The 21211-nt window shown below is 37.4% G+C and overlaps 1 protein-coding gene across 13 annotated transcripts in view; it reads right to left on the bottom strand.

Moving 5' to 3' along the window:
- Positions 1 to 21211, bottom strand: part of EIF4G3 (eukaryotic translation initiation factor 4 gamma 3) — a 384972-nt gene that overhangs the window by 128303 nt on the left and 235458 nt on the right. For 8 of the 13 annotated variants that reach the window (XM_061184801.1, XM_061184802.1, XM_061184803.1 and 5 more), the window contains 2 exons: positions 15678 to 15786; positions 8439 to 9278 (listed from right to left, as the gene is read on the bottom strand). In XM_061184801.1, coding sequence (XP_061040784.1) covers positions 8439 to 9278; positions 15678 to 15786 — 949 coding nt within the window. The remainder of the gene's footprint in view (positions 1 to 8438; positions 9279 to 15677; positions 15787 to 21211) is intronic. The other 5 variants (XM_061184804.1, XM_061184794.1, XM_061184797.1 and 2 more) reach the window with 1 other exon arrangement.

Genomic DNA, 21211 nt, shown 5'->3' with positions numbered 1-21211 from the left:
CAAATTAACAAAAATTAAAAGCAAAGAAAAATTGTTAAAACCACAAGGGAAAAACGACAAATAACATACAAGGGAACTCCCATAAGGTTAACAGCTGATTTCTCAGCAGAAACTCTCAAGCCAGAAGGAAGTGGCACGATATATTTAAAGTGATGAAAGAGAAGAACCTACAACCAAGATTACTCTACCCAGCAAGGATCTCATTCTGATCCGATGGAGTAATCAAAAGCTTTACAGACAAGCAAAAGCTAAGAGAATTCAGCACCACCAAACCAGCTCAACAACAAATGCTAAAGGAACTTCTCTAAGTGGGAAACACAAGAGAAGAAGAGGAACTACAAAAAAAACCCCAAAACAATTAAGAAAATGGTAATAGGAACATACATATTGATAATTACCTTACATGTGAATGGATTAAATGCTCCAACCAAAAGACACAGGCTCACTGAATGGATACAAAAACAAGACCCATAAATATGCTGTCTACAAGAGACCCACTTCAGACCTAGGGACACATACAGACTGAAAGTGAGGGGATGGAAAGAGATATTCCACGCAAATGGAAATCAAAAGAAAGCTGGAGTAGCAATACTCATATCAGATAAAATAGACTTTAAAATAAAGAATGCTACAAGAGACAAGGAAGGACACTACATAATGATCAAGGGATCAATCCAAGAAGAAGATACAACAATTATAGATATATATGCACCCAACAAAGGAGCAGCTCAATACATAAGGCAAATGCTAACAGCTACAAAAGAGGAAATCGACAGTAACACAATAATAGTGGGGGACTTTAACACCTCACTTACACCTATGGACAGATCATCCAGACAGAAAATTAATAAGGAAACACAAGCTTTAAATGACACAGTAGACCAGATAGATTTAGTTGGTATTTATAGGATATTCCATCCAAAAACAGCAGATTACACTTTCTTCTCAAGTGCACACGGAACATTCTCCAGGATAGATCACATCTTGGGTCACAAATCAAGCCTCAGTAAATTTAAGAAAATTGAAATCATATTAAGCATTCTTTTCTGACCACAATGCTAGGAGATTAGAAGTCAATTACAGGGAAAAAAAAAGAAAAAAACACAAACACACGGAGGCTAAAAAATACGTTACTAAATAACCAAGAGATCACTGAAGAAATCAAAGAGGAAATCAGAAAATACCTAAAGAGAAATTACAATGAAAACACGATGATCCAAAACCTATGGGATGCGGCAAAAGCAGTTCTAAGAGGGAAGTTTATAGCTATACAAGTCTACCTCAAGAAACAAGAAAAATCACAAATAAACAATCTAACCTTGTACACCTAAAGGAACTAGAGAGAGAAGAACAAGCAAAACCCAAAGTCAGTAGAAGGAAAGAAATCATAAAGATCAGAGCAGAAATAAATGAAATAGAAACAAACAAAACAATAGCAAAGATCAATAAAACTAAAGCTGGTTCTTTGAGACGATAAACAAAATTGATAAACCTTTAGCCAGACTCATCAAGAAAAAGAGAGGACTCAAATCAATAAAATTAGAAATGAAAAAGAAGAAGTTACAACAGACAACATAGAAATACAAAGCATCCTAAGAGACTACTGCAAGTAACTCTATGCCAATAAAATGGACAACCTGGAAGAAATGGACAAATTCTTAGAAAGGTATAACCTTCCAAGACTGAACCAGAAAGAAATAGAAAATATGAACAGACCAATCACAAGTAATGAAATTGAAACTGTGATTAAAAATCTTCCAACAAACAAAAGTCAGGACCAGAGGGCTTCACAGGCGAATTCTATCCATCATTTAGAGAAGAGCTAACACCCATCCTTCTCAAACTCTTCCAAAAAACTGCAGGGTTAGGAACACTCCCAAATGCATTCTACGAGGCCACCATCACCCTGATACTAAAACCAGACAAAGATACTATAAAAAAAGAAAATTACCAACGAATATCACTGATGAATATAGATGCAAAAATCCTCAACAAAATACTAGCAAAGAGAATCCAACAACACTTTAAAAGGATCATACACCATGATCAAGTGGGATTTATCCCAGGGATGCAAGGATTCTTCAAAATATGCAAATCAATGTGATACACCATATTAACAAATTGAAGAATAAAAACCATATGATCATCTCAATAGATGCAGAAAAAGCTTTTGACAAAATTCAACACACATTTATGATAAAAACTCTCCAGACACCTACCTCAACCTAATAAAGGCCATATATGACAGACCCACAGCAAACATCATTCTCAATGGTGAAAAACTGAAAGCATTTCCTCTAAGATCAGGAATGAGACAAGGATGTCCACTCTCACCACCATTATTCAACATAGTCTTGGAAGTCCTAGCCACGGCAATCAGAGAAGAAAAAGAAATAAAAGGAATACAAATTGGAAAAGGAGAAGTAAAACTGTCACTGTTTGCAGATGACATGATACTATACAGAGAGAATCCTAAAGATGCCACCATTAAACTACTAGAGCTCATCAATGAATTTGGTAAAGTTGCAGGATGCACAGAAATCTCTTGCATTCCTATACACAAACAACGAAAGATCAGAAAGAGGAATTAAGGAAAAAATCCCATTCACCACTGCAACAAAAAGAATAAAATACCTAGGAATAAACCTACCTAAGGAGACAAAAGACCTGTATGCAGAAAACTATAAGACACTGATGAAAGAAATTAAAGATGATACCAACAGATGGAAAGATATACCATGTTCTTGGATTGAAGAATCAACATTGTGAAAATGACTCTACTACCCAAAGCAATCTACAGATCCAATGCAATCCCTATCAAACTACCAATGGCATTTTTCACAGAACTAGAACAAAAAATTTTACAATTTGCATGGAAACACAAAAGACCCTGAATAGCCAAAGCAATCCTGAGAAAGAAAAACGGAGCTGGAGGAATCAGGCTCCCTGACTTCAGACTATAGCACAAAACTACAGTAATCAAGACAATATGGTACTGGCACAAAAACAGAAATATAGATCAATGGAACAGGAAAGAAAGCCCAGAGATAAACCCGTGCACCTATGGTCAACTAATCTATGACAAAGGAGGCAAGGATATACAATGGAGAAAAGACAGTCTCTTCAATAAGTGGTGCTGGGAAAACTGGACAGCTACATGTAAAAGAATGAAATTAGAACACTCCCTAACACAATACACAAAAATAAACTCAAAATGGATTAAAATATAAATGTAAGGCCAGACACTATAAAACTCCTACAGCAAAACATAGGAAGAACACTCTTTGACATAAATCACAGCAAGATCTTTTTTGACCCACGTTCTAGAGTAATGGAAATAAAAACAAAACTAAGCAAATGGGACCTGATGAAACTTAAAAGCTTTTGCACAGCAAAGGAAACTATAAACAAGACGGAAAGACAACACTCAGAATGGGAGAAAATATCTGCAAACGAAGCAACTGACAAAGGATTAATCTCCAAAATATATAAACAGCTCATGCAGCTCAATATTAAAAAAACAAACAACCCAATCAAAAAATGGGCAAAAGACCTAAATAGACATCTCTCTAAAGACGACATACAGATGGCCAAGAGGCACATGAAAAGCTGCTCAACATCACTAATCATTAGAGAAATGCAAATCAAAACTACAATGAGGTAACACCTCACACCAGTTAGAATGGGCACCATCAGAAAATCTACAAACAAATGCTGGAGAGGGTGTGGAGAAAAGGGAACCCTCTTGTACTGTAGCTGGGAATGTAAATTGATATAGCCACTATGGAGAACAGTATGGAGTTTCCTTAAAAAACTAAAAATAGAATCACCATATGACCCAGCAATCCCACTACTAGACATATACCCTGAGAAAAGCATGATTCAAAAAGACACATGTGGGACTTCCCTGGTGGTCCAGTGGTTAAGACTCCGAGCTTCCACTGCAGGTGGTGCAGGTTCAGTCCCTGGTTGGGGAACTAAGATCCCACATGCCACACGGCCAAAAAAAAAAAAAAAAAAAAAAGACACATGCACCCCAATGTTCGTTGCAGCACTATTTACAATAGCCAGGTCATGGAAGCAACCTAAATGCCCATCGACAGATGAATGGATAAAGAAAATGTGGCACATATGTACAGTGGAATATTACTCAGCCATAAAAAAGGAATGAAACTGGGTCATTTGTAGAGATGTGGATGGACCTAGAGACTATCATACAGAGTGAAGTAAGTCAGAAAGAGAATAAGAAATATTGTATATTAACGCATATATGTGGAATCTAGAAAAATGGTACAGATGAACCAGTCTGCAAGGCAGAAATAGAGACACAGATGTAGAGAACAAACATATGGACACCAACGGGGAAAGCAGGGAGGGTGGTGGTGGTGGGATGAATTGGGAGATTGGGATTGACATATTGGGATTGACATATTGGGATTCACTAGTATGTGTAAAATTGATAGCTAATAAAAACCTGTATAAAAAAAAAGTGATAACAGCAGCTCGATTGGCTGTATGAATCAGAATTTTATTAACAACTCCTGAACCATACAATCATATCTCCATTTGAGAAATAAATCTCTCATCTTGCAGCCTACAGAAACTGAAAACCATCCTTCAACCTTAGCTGAGCCTACAAGAAATATAAGGCAAACACTTGGAAGCCATACAAACAAGGTCAGCTGCTGCTACCACTACAATACTGGCGATATGGGAGGCTGTTGCCAGTCTCTATAACCAAGGAGTTTACATCTGAACATCCCCATGGGACATACAAGATCTTGGATCCCTACAAAAGGAAGGACTTGGAACTGAGATTCTTATAAAAATTCCTGAGACTCCTAACAGAGTGACAGTCTCAGTGAAAAGGAAGCTAAAACAGTACACAGACCAAAATAAACCAGTGAACCAACACAGAGTGATGACAAGGAAGGATGTTTGGTTTCAGCTAGGTGTAGAGAGCCTGCTGTCATCCTGAAAATTGGTATACACAGGGAATGCGTTTACTTTGTGTGCGGTAAGAAAGTTCGTTTAGGACATTAAACTCAGATTAAGTTCCAGCTAATGTTTTCCCTAAGACATGCTTTGAGAGGAGCTGCCCTCAATCCACATCCAGGAAAGTTTAGCTGAAGATAAGTTCATAAAACAAATTTATAAAATATACAAAGAAACAATACACCATGAGCAAAGCCAGAGAAGACAAACAGAAAGAGTAGAAACCTCCCTCTGCCAGAAGAATTTCAAATAATAGTTTTATATCAAAAACAGATAATGAATGTAAAAGAAAAAGAAAAAATCACTATTATTTTTAAAAGTGGAAAAGTTCATGTTACACAGCATGCATCTCACACAGTATATACACTCATGAAATTGCACAAAATGAATTCCTGAATGATGAGTGGGGAACGTTTCTCCACAAGTTCTGAAATTCTCTCTTCTTCCCCACCAAGTATAACGAAACCATAATAAAAATTTCTAGGACTTGAAGAAATCAATTAATACAGGGACTTCCCTGATGGTCCAGTGGTAAAGAATCCACCTTCCAATGCAGGGGACTTGGGTTAGATCCCTGGTCAGGGAACTAAGATCCCACATGCCGCAGGGCAACTAAGCCCACGCACCTCAACGAGAGAGCCCACGTGCCGCAACTAGAGACAGAGAAGCCCATGCGCTGCAACAAAAGATCCCGCATGCCGCAACTAAGACCCAACGCAGCCCAAAATAAATAAATATTTTTAAAAAGAAATCAATTAATACAGATTTTTGCACATTTACTTATTGAAGTGATCATATGAATCAAAAGTCTGGCCCATCTCTGAGGCTTTTCAGAGTACCCTGAAGATACAATTCTTGTTTTATAGGGTTTACCCTTCAACCCCTAAGCCTCCAGAATTGCTGCAATTTGCTCCAGTCAGAAATATGATCTAGAATAGTGGCAAGAAAATGTTTTCTAGCAGAAGTAAGAGAAGGGACCATACACCTTAAGTCTGACTTTACTGCTTTAAACAAGTACCTCTATACAAACTACTGCGTATTTCTATGCATCACACCTGTCAAAAGCAAATGGTTTCTGAAGCGAGCTTTAAAGTGTTTCATCCTCAGGCAGAGACAGTAAGAACTATTCTCAAAAGTCAACAACAAAAGACTGATATCCAAACCAAACTGTTACAATTTTAATATCCTCTCAAAGTAAACAAGGTATGCTAAGTAAGTGCAAAAAAGACGGGAGTCATTAACCATATGACAATTTCAGGTCGATATTATCTAAAAGAATGATGATGAGTTAATTTTCATGGTTAACTTTTGTAGCAATAACATTAAAAAATATTAATACTGAAATCAGAGGGCCAGGAATGTTTCTGGTAAGCCTTACAATTTAAAAAATGCTAGAGGTGCATGGGTTCTTGAGGTTCATTTACTCTGAATTTTGAAGAGTGTAAGATATAAAGGGAAATTACAGAACTTCTAGTTCCTTTAAAACACATTCATAGGTTAAAAAAATCATGAAACTAGAAAAATGCCAAGACACTTTCCTTCCTGACACCACTAACCTCTACCTCATCCCTAATCATGGCAAAAGACAGTTCTTTCTTTTAGCTATCTTCTGGTTTACTGCTGAATAATCTATATTCTTTTACTAAGGTGCTGGTGACTTATATTACTAATTCCAAGAGTATTTGCATTTCGAAAAAAAATGTACCATGGTAATGAAGACAACTTAACCCCAGATTCTGTTTGTCCATTTATCCCTGGGAGCTGTCTTGCAATATCAGGCCACCTAAGTGACAAACTGCTTAAAAGAATGAATGAATGTCAGGGATGAGTAGAAGTGGGATTTCAGTGCAGAACTTTGCTTTACACTTATTTCAGTTCTGAGATATGGTTTGTATCTTTGACTGTATTCCCTATGCCTGCTATTCTTTCTATTATTTGTTTGGATGTTTTTTTCAAAACATTTGTCTTCAATAGCTTCTCCTATTTTTGGAACTACTACATCACTAATTGTTGAATGACAACTCACAGGTAGGTAAATGAAGGGAAAAAATGAAGGGTCAAACAAATTACTATTCTCCATCAAACAAGTGTTCTCTGGAGGGGCATTCACCTACAGCCACATCAAAAGTAAGATTGTTTTTTCAAAGAGTTACAAAAAAGCCCCAGGTCATCACCCCACCAAGGAGGAAGTTCCTAACATAGTGAAGGCACTATGCTTCTGGAGCATACTGATGCTTATGGAGGCCGGTCTATTGAGGAAACAGGCGATTTATAAATATTTATGATAAATTTCTCCCAGTCCCAACTGCCTGGCATTGTTTGCTTTTCTGCTCTGGTTTACTGTGGAACTAGATGTTCTACAGTTCCAAAGAACCAGACACCTCTCAGAGACCTTCATGAGGAAATTACCTCGAGAACTGAGCTGGGTGGGAAAACCACATCTTAAAGGTAGAGATCAGGTTTTTTGATTTGCCAAGTTTCTCAATTAGACAGGTCACAGTAGGCAATAAATATTGGGGATGTGGGTGACTAAAACATCTCCAGTACATTATCTAGATTAACTGCTGGGGGATCAGTCATTTGTCAAATTGTATAACTTAACTTGACAGGTACAGAGAGCAAACTATACAGTGTAGGGCAATGTTTCACAAGATGGGCTATGCTGACTTGTTAAAAGCCATATTCTTATGGACTACTGACGTAAGAATAGTTGATAAGCCTCAGATAACTTTTGATTAATATTATAAAAACCTAATGGTTAGATCCAAGATTCCAGGTGATGCTACATTAAAAAGAAATAATTTTGAATTCAGAAGAATATAATACTTTGACAATATTAATGATAAAGTAATAATGATAAAATTAATATTTCAGGAAAAATGAAACTTTAAAAAGTAAAAGCGGAAGAGCATTAAACCTATCTGCGAGTTAATCAGAGAGGGTACTTTTATTTTTCAGAACTAGTTATAAACCTTTGACATTCTGATTGCTATTTTCCTTAACCCAAGATTAAAGAAGAGGTCTTGCATAGAGGAATTCTTTTAAGGAATTCTTTTGATTAGGCTTTAAAATTCCGAGAAGACAGGATTAGGGACTATAGACCATGCTGGTTTTGACTGGTTTCCAGCCCCAAAGCAACAAAATTAACCACGGAGGAAATGATTCATATGAACGAGGCAAAAACAAAAAACACGTGTACAGTGACATACACCTTGGAGGCATTTTGTATATTTCAAATTTCATTTGCATTTTTAGATAATGGAGTAACTCTTTGCTGGATGCACTAAAACATAAACACATCTATGAAGAAATCAGACTAGGAATTACAGCATTCATTTGATGTTTCTGGAAGTCAAGGGAAGTAGCCAATTAAAAAATAACTCAAACACTGCTTCTTTTTCATGTTCAACAAGCAAAATATAATTAATAACAGAATAGCTTACCTGGGACTGGGCTCTTTCTTGAACTTAAGTTCGGAGAATCCATAATCTCTTCTGTTTGCCCATCTGCTTCTACCTCTATTTTGTTCTGAATCTCTTTTGCATCTTCATTAAGGCAAGTTCTTATGCTCTCGTCCTCTTCTAAGACTCTCTGAACTGCAGTGGGACCACTAGCAGTACTAACATTAGAGGCAGCAGCAGGAACAATGACTGGTGCGGGAGGAGGAGAAGCTGGAGGAGTTGGAGGAGACGGAGAAAAGGAGGGAACTATGGAAGGGGTGATAGGAGTTGCAACACTCTCCACTTTCATTTCTTCTGGGGGATTTTCCAGGATCTCCAATTCAAGAGTCAATGGCAACACCTCCTGTTTTACTATTTCCACAATGCTTTCCGTGGCTGGTAATTTTTCACTAACTCCATTCATTTCATTAATTAGGTTAGTACTAGAAATCAGCGGAATATCATTAGGTGCTACACTACAAGATTTCTTGCATATATCATCATCAATTTCATCTGTTGGTGAAGGATCTGATGCTTCTGTGCCAGATGTGGGGCTGGGTATAGGAACTGTGTCTTCTTTTGAGGAAGAGAGTTCACATCTGTCATCAGTAGCACTGGTGAATACTGGTTGGCTACTAAGAGCAGCAGAGGTGGGGGAAGCAACTGTACTTCGAGCAAGTGGAGAAATAGTGGTAGGTGATGGAGGCAGAGTAAGCTCTGGTATGGCTTCTACTGCAGTAACCTCAGATGTCTGGCCTGCTTGTTCTTTCTTCTCTCCACTAAGGGCTAGCCTAAGGACTGGGGAAGGAGTCTTTAACACTGGATCTGGTTTTGGCTTCTCTTCTGGGAAAGAAAAAAAGGAAACACATGTTAGAATAACTTTGGGATCAGAGATTGTATTGTATTATTTTAGGGTAATTCTTTTAATCTCTTACTCTAAAACATGGGCAGCAGAAGACAGATCAAAATATTACTTATTTTGCCACTCCAAAAACATTGTCATATTTCCTTCTCTATTTTCCACTATTACTTAACCTCCAATACATATAAAGTTTACTTTGAAGTAAGAGAAGGAATTAATTCACCAAATGACTATGTCAAGAACACAAAGGGGGCTTCCCTGGTGGCGCAGTGGTTGAGAATCTGCCTGCCAATGCAGGGGACACGGGTTCGAGCCCTGGTCTGGGAAGATCCCACATGCCGCAGAGCAGCTAGGCCCATGAGCCACAACTACTGAGCCTGCGCGTCTGGAGCCTGTGCTCCGCAACAAGAGAGGCCGCGATAGTGAGAGGCCCGCACACCGCGATGAAGAGTGGCCCCCGCTTGGCACAACTAGAGAAAGCCCTCGCACAGAAACAAAGACCCAACACAGCCATAAAAATAAATAAATAAATAAATAAATGTAAGAACACAAAGGGAAAATCTAATCAAACCTGAAACTAAAACATTCTTGGGATGGGAATGGGGCTTTTCTTTAAGGTAGAGAAAGCCTTCATCTGTAGAAAATTTTTCTACCAAGGATACACTATAGAGACAGGACAGGACAGTTCAGGGGCAAATAACTGGAGATTAAATTATTAGATACAGATATTATTTTTTATTCTATATATTCCTGCATTTGGGGGATTTTTATAAAGAACATGTATTACCTGTATAAAAAACTGTTTCAATAAAAACTATCATGGTGTCATTTATTATCAATGAAGTTTATTATCAATGAAATCAAGTTCCTGAACATAAAACTTCATTTAAAATTAACTTTCATTTCTTAAAAGAGGCATATAACTAGAAATAATGTTAAGGAATAAAAATAGAAATTTATCTTGTATCTTCAATTGTAAAAAAAAAAAATTCTTTAAGGAGAAATCAACGTTAATATTCAGATGATCAAGTCCAATTAAAAATAAACAATTTATATGAAAATAATTTTTAAAATGTGCATCTGTATACAGAGAGAAAAAGAATGACAGCAAGAGTGAGACAGATAAATTGATAATCATAATAAAGGTACCAGAAAAATGAAAGGAAAGCTAACTCATGAAAATTTCTGTATTTTAAAATTCCAGGTAAACTGATACATGATTCATGCCTGGGAAGATTAAACCAAAGGAGATTTAGACTGGTTTCCAGCCTTGTGTTTCCTTAGTGGAAAAAACAGGCTCCAGTGGAAAAACAGCTACTCATGAGCATGTTCAACAGATGCAAACAAAAATTTTAAGCACTGCTAACAGACAATCTAAACTGAAAGGGCCTTTGCTTTCTCTGCCAGAAATCTTTATGCATCAGTGAAATTGAGTGTTTACAATAACTTTTAGTTAAGTAAGTCTGTCAAAGAAAATATGCTCGTTGATCAGATAAACAGATGGTAAAATTAAGCTGTTAGAGGCTAATTCATTCACTGCAACTACTTTTACTGGCCTTAAAATTCACTTTAATTGATGGGCTTAGAGGCCAGTGTTTCTTTAACTCTGCCTATTTACTGTAGTGGAGAAATAAGATCAATAGGCTCTGAATGCCAAATACTTCAGACTAAGTTGCCAGGGCAAGAGACAAAAACATTCAAAGAAATACATCTATTATATTTATTACATATATGTGATATATATAAAATAAATACGTATTTATTAAAATATCCCTGATGAAAATACTTTCCAACTCAACCAGAGTAACTGCTACATGGGTAACCCAGATTATAAGATACCACTATTAAAAAGCACATCAGAATATTACCCTTTGGGACTTCCCTGGTGGTGCAGCGGTTAAGAATCCGCCTGTCAAAGCGGCAGAAACGAGTTTGATCCCTGGACCGGGAAGATCCCATATGCCGCAGAGCAACTAACTCCGTGCACCACAACTACTGAGACCACACGCCGCAACTACTGAAGCCCACCCGCTCTAGGGCCTGCGTGCCGCAACTACTGAGCCCGCGTGCTGCAACTACTGAAGCCCGTGCGCCTAGAGCCCGTGCTCCGCAACAAGAGAAGCCACTGCAATGAGAAGCCTGTGCACCGCAACAAAGAGTAGCCCCCTCTCGCCGCAACTAGAGAAAGCCCGCGCTCAGCAACGAAGACCCAATGCAGCCAATAAATAAATAAATAAATTATTTTTTAAAAAAAGGATATTACCCTTTATGACCACTGAATGAAACCTAGATGAATTAAATTAAACAGTAGAAAATAGTAAATCTCACATTAACAATCTAATAAGAGTATGTCAATTCAATTATTAATTTTGGGAAATAAAATTTCTGATACTAAAAATATCAAACAAAAGCAGACCTATGACTGAAACTTCTATATACTCTTGAGAAATAGCTAACGTTAATAAAGAAAATTAGAAACAAAAAAAATTTAGTTATTTTGAGAGCTCCTTATTCTGAAATAAGTCCTTTAATTAATTCATTAAACTTTTACTACAGAAAGCTGAAAGGTATAATAGAGTAGATCTATATAAAGAACACTGATTTTATTTCTCTAAGAACTTTTACTGTTAAGAGTATGTTTTTCAGAGCCATGATAGTTTGAAATCTAATATACTGCATTCAAAATGTTTATACCATTTGGCCATTTTTAGGAATTTGCAGGAATTTCACCTTTAAGAATTTTTTCTAAGGAAATAAACACTGAAGAGACAAGACAGAGGCCTGGAATATTTAAAGCAACAATATTTATAATAGAAAGATAAACTAAATATTTATATTTATATTATAAACTAATATTTAGAATAGAAAAATAAACTAAATGTCTAACAATGAGGGACTTATTAAAGAAACAATGGTCTGGGCATATAATGGTATATTATTGCAATCATTTGAAATAAGCTTTTAAAAGAGTATTTAATTATACAGAAAGTTGTTTATAATAAAAGACATGTTTTTCTAAAAAGCAGGGCACAAAAATTGCACGTGGAGCATAAACCTACTGGTAACAAAAAAAATACAGAATACTAACATAGATGCATATGGGGAAGTCTAGAATTACATACAGGTTATTAACAATGGCTCTGGATAATGAGACAAGAGATAAGTTTTCTTTCTGTTTAACCATAGTTTCTATAATGAATGTCAGATTTATAAGAAAGAAAAAACTGCTCCCTTTTATTCTCATAGAGTGGTGGAACCAAGCTCCTAGATGGGCGCCCTTTGGTTGTCAGGAGCCACACATGACCGAGAGGGTGTTACTATCATTTAATGGGGAGAGACCAAGAATGCTAAGCATCCTGCAATTTGAGAGACAGTCTCATTTGACAGAGAATAGTCCTGTCCCAAATTCCAAGAGACCCAATTGAGCTACATTGGTACAACTGGTTGAATTACAACAGAATACCATTCATTGAATACCTACTCTACATCAAGAGCCTTCAAAACGCACTAAGGCTTAAATAACTTTTATTTGTATTTAATTATACATACCATATCCTCAGTACACTGAGCTGAATGCATTTTTTCAAACATCAGACAATCATTTAAGCTGTGTCTCTAGACTATCACACCAACTGAAGATTTTAATTCATTCAACAGTCTTTCTACAAGTCAAGCTGAAGTCTTCCTTGGGTTTTTATCAAGTACCAAAACAAATGGGAAATGGCATATTTGTCTGGAAACTTGGTCTTCATGTAACTATTCCAGCTGTTCACATCAAAAACTGAGAAAATCAGACACTTAATTATGGCAGCTAACATTTATTAAGCACTTAATATGTACCAGGAAATGGGTCAAATACCATATATACATAGTGTCCTTTGATTCTCACAATCACCAATGGGATAAAAACTACTACGTTCCTATTTTACAGATGGGGAAACTGAGGGTTTTAGAAATTAAGTCACAGGTCCAAGGTCATATAACTAGAGCCTAAAAATGATTTCAAATGCTAAATTCTTCCAATTCAGAGGGGTAAAGGGGGGGGGTGGTTTATGGAAAAAGAAGTATTTAGGTGAATCAAGCTAGTGGGAGACTTTGGGGCTAAAATGGGATCCCAGTACAAACCCCCAGTAATGATATTTCCATCAAGAGAGAAAAACCAATCTGACTGCAGAATGCAGAATCTATTGTTTCTGGGGGTAATATAACAATTTTTTAAAACAGTACATTTTTGTATCCTACTTAAATTTCAAAATGAATCTACAGTTAAGAAGAAATTTTTAAAAACTTTCTTAACTGTTAAATTCTCTGAAAAATGATGAACCCTTTCTAATGTTATTTGAATTACATATATTTAGTTTAAAAAAGAAAACTACTCTGAAAACTATTCTATATATTGACAAGCTATGGATAGAATTAGAAACAGAAGATTAGAATTACTGAGTTTTCTGGAGAACAGCTGGTACTAGAGGGAAGACAGCAGTAGTTCCAAAAAGTTACTATAAGCTCTATGAAATATACTTAAAACGGAAGTTTTTCTTTTCATCAAGGTAATGTCGAACATTTTCCAATTCACTCATATCTATATCAAACATCAATTTGAAATGCTGATTTTATTATTCAAATTTCCACTAAGCATAAAAAACTGAGAGGAAACAAAGAATTCTACATTCCTCCTTCTGCAAATCAAGGCCTAAATATGGTAAGATGCAGGTGTCTACCTAATCCAAAAATCTTAGGTCAGAGCTATCACCACCAAGATATGTTATGAATTCTTTGTATTGTAGCCCAGCTAGAGAAAGTCAGCATAAAGGATATATTTTAAGGCCTCTCTGCATGGTAATTATTCAGTATGTTTAACACAATTCTAACTAGCAAAAGGATTATAACTGTGCAAAAGTAATGACATTTTGAAGGGAATACCCTGAAAATTCTCCACTCAGATTGAAAATATTCTGAATTTTGACTCAAAATTGCTTGATCATTGGTATTGGTGGTAGGAAGTAGTCTTCCACAATACCTACGAACTGCACTCCTGCAAGGTGAATGGCTTTAATATTAAAAAATTTAACTTTAAGCATGTATGAGTCTCTAACTCTGAACATTGCTGAAAGAAGTATTTGACACTGCAACTTTTAGAAGCATGCCAGTTTAGGATTTACTACCTATCTTGTGGTTTAAAACTATTTCATAAAACAAAATTTAGGACTTGTCTCTGTTCAAGTCTACTAGGCTCCTGAATACTAAAGGGAAAGAACACCACATTATCTTTGCATGCCGTAAAGAAACATTGAAACCACACATTAGAAGTCTGTGTTATCATCTTGCAATCCAGTGAAAAAACAATGCTACTAAATACCTCCACTTTGACTGTGTGCCAATTCCCAATGCTTTTTAAAGAATAATTTTTAGAAAGTACAGAAAGGATACATCAGCTATGGAATATTAAGGGGTTTGGAGGAATAAATAATTCAAGAAAACAGAAAACACATATGACTTCTATTCATTCTTAGAATGAAATCAGAAACATGAACAAACTAACTTGCTTCCTTCTGTGTCTAATGAATTGTCTCCCAATTTTAGCTAAGGTCAACTTAAATCCAACTAGGCAGGAAAGAGAGACTGTGATAACCCACTTTCGGCATGAGATTTCCCTTAAAGTTTCCTATTTATAATCCAAGAGGCAGTATGTGTACTTATTTCACCAAACATTTGGTACTTCATGTTCAAGGTCAACAGTAGAGACCTTAGTATGATTCCTGCATAATAATAACGGCTATAATTTACTAAGTGCTTTTCAAATGCTTGGCATGTCCCCACTACAACTCTGTGAGGCAGGTATTCTTCATTCCATTGTGTAACTGAAGAAATTAAGATATACAACATTATGACTCATCAAGACCAAATAGCGCTTGATGGAGTCAGGATCTGAACTCAGTACTATCCCCAACTGAGGCTACAGAAGCCAAACTTGTAAGAAGAAACATTTTATGTTTTTAAAAATAGTAAGATACACACGAACACGTTGAACTTATAAACAAAACTGTTGTTCTTATAAGGAAATATATACATCAATTTATCTTCCCCAACCTTGCTCCAAAAAAAACAGTTTAAGGCAGCTAAGCTTTTACCTATAAATATACGTTGACAGTGAGGCATTAATAAAATGTAGGAAAAATTTTTACTAATCATACCTACTTTACTTTCTTAGAGGTAGAACACTTTGATTTTCCATCTCAAAGCTTTGTTTAAAAGTGGGTATCTAAATAATCCTCATGTTTTACTTTTATTCCTAAATGCTGAGGGCAATGTAATTAATTAAAAAAAAAAAAAAAGAAAGAGACTAAAGGTAAGAGGGAGGAAAATAGTCATACACAAACCTTGCTTCTGGTCGCTAGCTGCAGTGACAGGGGTGCTGGCAGCAAGATGAGAGCTCTCCACAGTCCCATAAACCACAGGGCTGTGCTCAGGGACCTGGCTGGGCAGCTGCTGGGATTTGAAGTACAAAAAAGGGTGATAATGAGCGTGCGAACATAAAAACTAGCAACATGGAACCCAAGGCAAGTGGGGAAGACAAAGTAGGGCAGGAGATCACAAAATTTAAAAACAAAAAACAAAAAACAAAAAACAAAAAAACGGAAAGCAAGGAAAAAATATATAGGCCAGTATAATAAATTCAAAAAGTACATGGGAAGACAAGGAAGAAAAGGAAAAGAGGTAGCAGGAAAGGGGAAGGAAAAGAGATGATTAATATTAACCACAGCAAGAGAAGACAGCACAACAATCATTAGTACAATGCATTCTCCAGTGTTCCTTCTAAGGACAGACTTTCAATCTAACAATGTCACATCTGAGAGAGAATTTAGCATCCTCCCAGTCAAGACCAAAGGGACTTGGTCAACTTCATTTATAAATTACCTAGCAAAGTAGTTCATCAGTCAAAAAGAGGACAAACAAAACATGATGGGTTTTAAAACCAGTTACTGATTCAAGAAAACAATACTGAAAGGTGATTCTTATCATTTGTCCATATAACCACTCAGGTGAAATGCAACTTGGAAAGCCTTTAAAGGAACTTTCACCTTAAAATGTCTTTAGATTATGGGTCAAGGATGATATCTTTTCAGAGTCAGAAATCTGAGTAAAGTATCTGGCTTTTCAGAGCTAAGAGATAACTATCCTTTTCAATCAGCCAGTATATGGAATAAAAAATGCCCATCACAATCCTAGCAGAGTAGGTAGAAAAAAATTGCAGGCACTGTTCAACTTAGAGGGAAAAAGAATTACACAAGAAAGAACAAGAACATTCAATCTGCATCACATTCCAGTTAGGTATTTGTTCTGGATTTGAGGGTTACACAAAAGCCATACAACAAAGCAGTGTCTCTCCTCGGAGATCTAAGGTCAATTTTTTGATAGCTATAATCGTCTACATTGAATTCTATTAGTGCTATCAGAGCAGAGCTCCCTGCACAATTCTGATTTTTTTTTTGGAGGGGAGGGGGAAATTGGGGGTAGACAGGGCCACTCAAAAATGGGAGTTAATGAAAAATATTTTCGAGTCAGTAAGTCTCACATACAGTAGGAATATAAAATGAAATATATGAATTAAACACCTATCATTTACCATATGTCATTTAACTAACAATGCTTTTCACAATGTACAACATACAATTGATATAGGACTATATGTAATGTATAAAATAACAGATAAAAATGGGAAAAATAGTATTATTTCACCTATTCATTATAGACCATGAAAGTACTCATATTCCACAAAAACTTCTACATGAAGACCACTAAAATTTTATTTCCATATGTAAAAAATGAAAGTTTCTATTTTCACTTTGAATCACTGTCAAATGGATAGTACTACCATGATTACTCTACTCTGAATCCTTAGCTCCAGTGGGAAAAAATTCTATTATTAAAATTCAAAAATTAGGAAGGGTTCCCAGCTGTAAGCGAAAATAACAGTCACCCCTCTGTACCCGCAGACATGTGAACCGCAGATACACAGAGCCAATTGTACTAGCCATTAATACCTAAAAGACTTAAATATCCACGGATTTTGCTATCTGTGGGTCCTGGAACCAATCTTCTGTGGATACTGAGGGATGACTGTAGGGACTCAGTTCAATTCTATGGTTGAAAACAGCTCTAGAACAAAGGAAAGAGTCTATACTATTTAATATTTATTAAATAGTTATCCACATAACCCAGGAAAGAAAGATCTGTAAATTGTGTCCTTTACCAGAAAGAAAGAAAATATTAACTACTCCAATAGTCAGGGAAATTAATAACCAATGAAAAAGGGTAACTGCTGAAAGTAGGTCACCAAAATAAATGACATACATGGTTAAGGTGAGAGTTTTAAGACAGTAAAAGACTGCTGATACCTATAAATCTGTATAGATCAGAGAGTTTTTCAATCTAAGATTAAAATACCTTCAATCATATTAAAAAGACAACTGCACAGACATTTTTCCAACAACAAAGCCCTAGGAAGATGTTATGTATAAAGATTTATAAGAAAGGAGTGAGATAACATGTTGGCTAACTCATAGTTCCAAATCCAAGTATCTAGTACTTAGTTATATAGCCACGAAATGCTAGGAAAGTACTCAATTTCCTCAGCTGGGGACTTCCCTGGCAGTCCAGTGGTTAAGACTCCACACTTCCAATGCAGGGGGTGCAGGTTCGATCCCTGGTCGGGGAACTAAGATCCCACATGCCACACGGCACGGCCCAAACAAAAAAAAAACACTCAAAGGTAATCCTTAGCTGTAAACTGAAAAGGAACTAAAGATCCTACAGTGCCTTTCAGCTTTAACATTCTCTAAGCCTCGGACAGGACCAAGAAAATAACATACTAACATACAACATACATCAATACTTTAATCTTGTTTCAGATTAATTTTAATTTAGGATAATCTCAAATTTTAGCTAACCTCTAATTTCATCTCAGGTGACATGATCAACCCTGTTGAGAATATATTTAATGAATTTCAGAATCACTGCACTTCAGTCACTTTCACTATTGGTAGGAGTTAAAATTTATAAAAATCAGACTGGAAGGGCAATTGATATCAAAACATAAAATAATTCAACAAAGATGCTCAGGAAGTCAGGTTAAAAGGTTAGGGTTTATTTGGCAACATCACATTGTTTCAACAGTTCATAATTTATGTCAATGCTATATTCCCTCCCCACATCAAATTTTTCAAGATCAAAGCTCTGACCGGCAGAAGAAAAAAAATTCTCACTTTTCAAAAACAATGTTAAGGAAGCTTATTTAAAGAATGGCAAGATATCAGATACTTGATAGTACCCAAGAAGTGAATTTCCTTTATAAACGCTACTTGAGAATCTACTCTGTTGAAGATTTACATATTAAATTTGAAGTACTGGCCCGAAGGGATACTGGTAGATGTGGGCCCACTGGAAGAATTAATTTTTTTTAAATAGAGTACCAACAGATAAAACAAGGCAACAAAATCTGGGATTGTCTTTAATATTCTTTGCACAATTTAAAATTCACTTCTCGAGAGCAGCCAAGATGGCAGAGTAGAAAGACTCAGTTATCTCACTCATGAGCACGCCAAAATCACAACTGTCTTCAAAACAACCATCAATGAAAAAGACTGGAACCTACCAGAAAAGATCTTCTATAACTAAAGACATAAAGAAGGAACTAAAACAAGATGGGTAGGAGGGGCAGACTCATGATATAATCAAATCCCATACCCATGGGTGGGCAACCCACAAACTGGAGAATAGTTATATTGCAAAGGATTTCCCATAGGAGTGAGAGTTCTGAGACCCATGTCAAACTCCCCAGTCCAGGGGTCCTGCACCGGGAAGATGAAACCTCAGAGCGTGTGGCTTTGAAGGCCAGAGCGGCTTAATTTCAGAAGCCCCATAGGACTGAGCGCAAAAGAAACTTCACTCTTAAAAGGGTGCACACAAAATCTGATGTGCACTGGGACCCAGGTCAAAAGCAGTAACTTGATAGGAGCCTGGGTCAGAACTACTTGCTGGTCTTGGGCAGTCTCCTGGAGAGGTATGTGTGTGGGGGGGGTTTGTGGCTGTGGCTCACCCTGAGGACACAGACACTGGTGGCAGCCATATTTGGGAACATTCTACTGTGTGACCACTGCTGCTGGTGGCTGCCATCTTCACCCACTAGTTCCATCGCCTAACCCTAAACCCACACAACAGCCTGTAGGCACCAGTGCTGGGACGCCTCAGGCAAAGCAACTCGGCAGGAACAGAGGCCCACCCATCAGCAGACAGGCCGCCAAAAGACGTTGTGATCCGACAGCCACCTCTAAACATGCGCCAAGATATGCCCTTGCCCACCAAAGGGCCAAGAACCACTTCCACCCACCAACGGGCAGGCACTGCCCTCTCCCTCCAGGAAGCCTGCACTAGCCTCTAGAACAGCCTCACCCAACAGGGGGCAGACACCGGATGCAAGAAAACTATGATCCTGCAGCCTGCAGACCCAGCCCACTCACAGCAGGCCAGACCTTATCCTGGGACCAGCTTGGCCCAGGCCCAGTCCACTAGTAGGCCAACACAAGCTTCAGGACACCCTGGATCCCATACCGAACTGTGTCAGGAACTAGCTCCACCACCAACGATTTGAAATGAGTTCTAGGATCCCTGGGCCCTTCAGCCAGACTTCAGGAGCCAGCTCTGCATGCCACTACTAACCCCAGGCACTAATCCCAGGACCTGGTGTAATACAGGCAACAGCCTCGGAGTCTTTGGGATCCTGACTCCACCCACCAGTGAGCCAGCACTAGCCCAAGGGCCCCCTAGGGATCTAAAACAAGCCACCTCGTGACCAGGCCCCACCACACAGCAGCTAGCAGCATCCACACAAGGCATGGCCTGGCAACCAATCACACTAGGGGCCAAAAAAGCCTACCAGACCACCAGCACAGTCAGCCCTCCACAACAGAAGGAGTCACTCAGCCCTCTTAGGAGAAACCCCTAGAGCATATAGCTTGGGTGACAAGAGGGGAGTGCACTGCTGGGACACATAGGATGTCTCCTATAGAAGGCCACTTTTCCAAGTTTGAGAAATGTAACTAACCTACCACATACATAAAAATACAAATAGCAACTCAGACAAAATGAGGTGGCAGAGAAACATGTTCCAGATGAAGGAACAAGACAAAACCCCAGAAGAAAAAGCAAATGAAGTGGAGACAGGCAATCTACCCAAGAAAGAGTTCAGAGTAATGACTGTAAAGATGATAAAAGAACTCAGAAGAAGAATGGATACACAGAGTGAGAAGTTTTTAACAAAGAGTTAGAAAATATAAAGAACAACCAAACAGAGATGAAGAATACAATAACTGAAATGAAAAATACACTGGAAAGAATCAATAGCAGACTAAATGATACAGAGGAATGGAACAGTAAGCTGGAAGACAGAGTCATGGAAATCACTGCTGCTGAACAGAAAAAAGAAAGAAAAGAAATGAGGACAGTTTAAGAGACCTCTGGGACAATATGAAGTGTACTAATATTCACATTATAGCGGTCTGAGACGAAGAGAGAGAGAAAGGGCCTGAGAAAATATGTGAAGACACAATAGCTAAGAATTTCCCTAAGCTGGGAAAGGAAACAGTCACCCAAGTCCAGGAAGTGCAGAGAGTCCCACACAGGATTAACACAAGAGGAAGACACCAAGACACACCATAATCAAAATGACAAAAATAAAGATAAAGAGAGAATATTAAAAGCAAGGGAACTCCCATAAGGCTATCAGCTGATTTTTCAGCAGAAACTCTGCAGGCCAGAAGGGAGTAGGACGATATATTTAAAGTGATTAAAGGGAAAAACCTACAACCAAGAATATTCTACCTGGCAAGGTTCTCGTTCAGATTTGATGGAGAAA

The sequence above is a fragment of the Eubalaena glacialis genome, chromosome 3 (assembly GCF_028564815.1).
Source record: "Eubalaena glacialis isolate mEubGla1 chromosome 3, mEubGla1.1.hap2.+ XY, whole genome shotgun sequence".
Taxonomy (NCBI): Eukaryota; Metazoa; Chordata; class Mammalia; order Artiodactyla; family Balaenidae; genus Eubalaena; species Eubalaena glacialis.
This window is presented reverse-complemented; position numbering and strand designations above follow the sequence as displayed.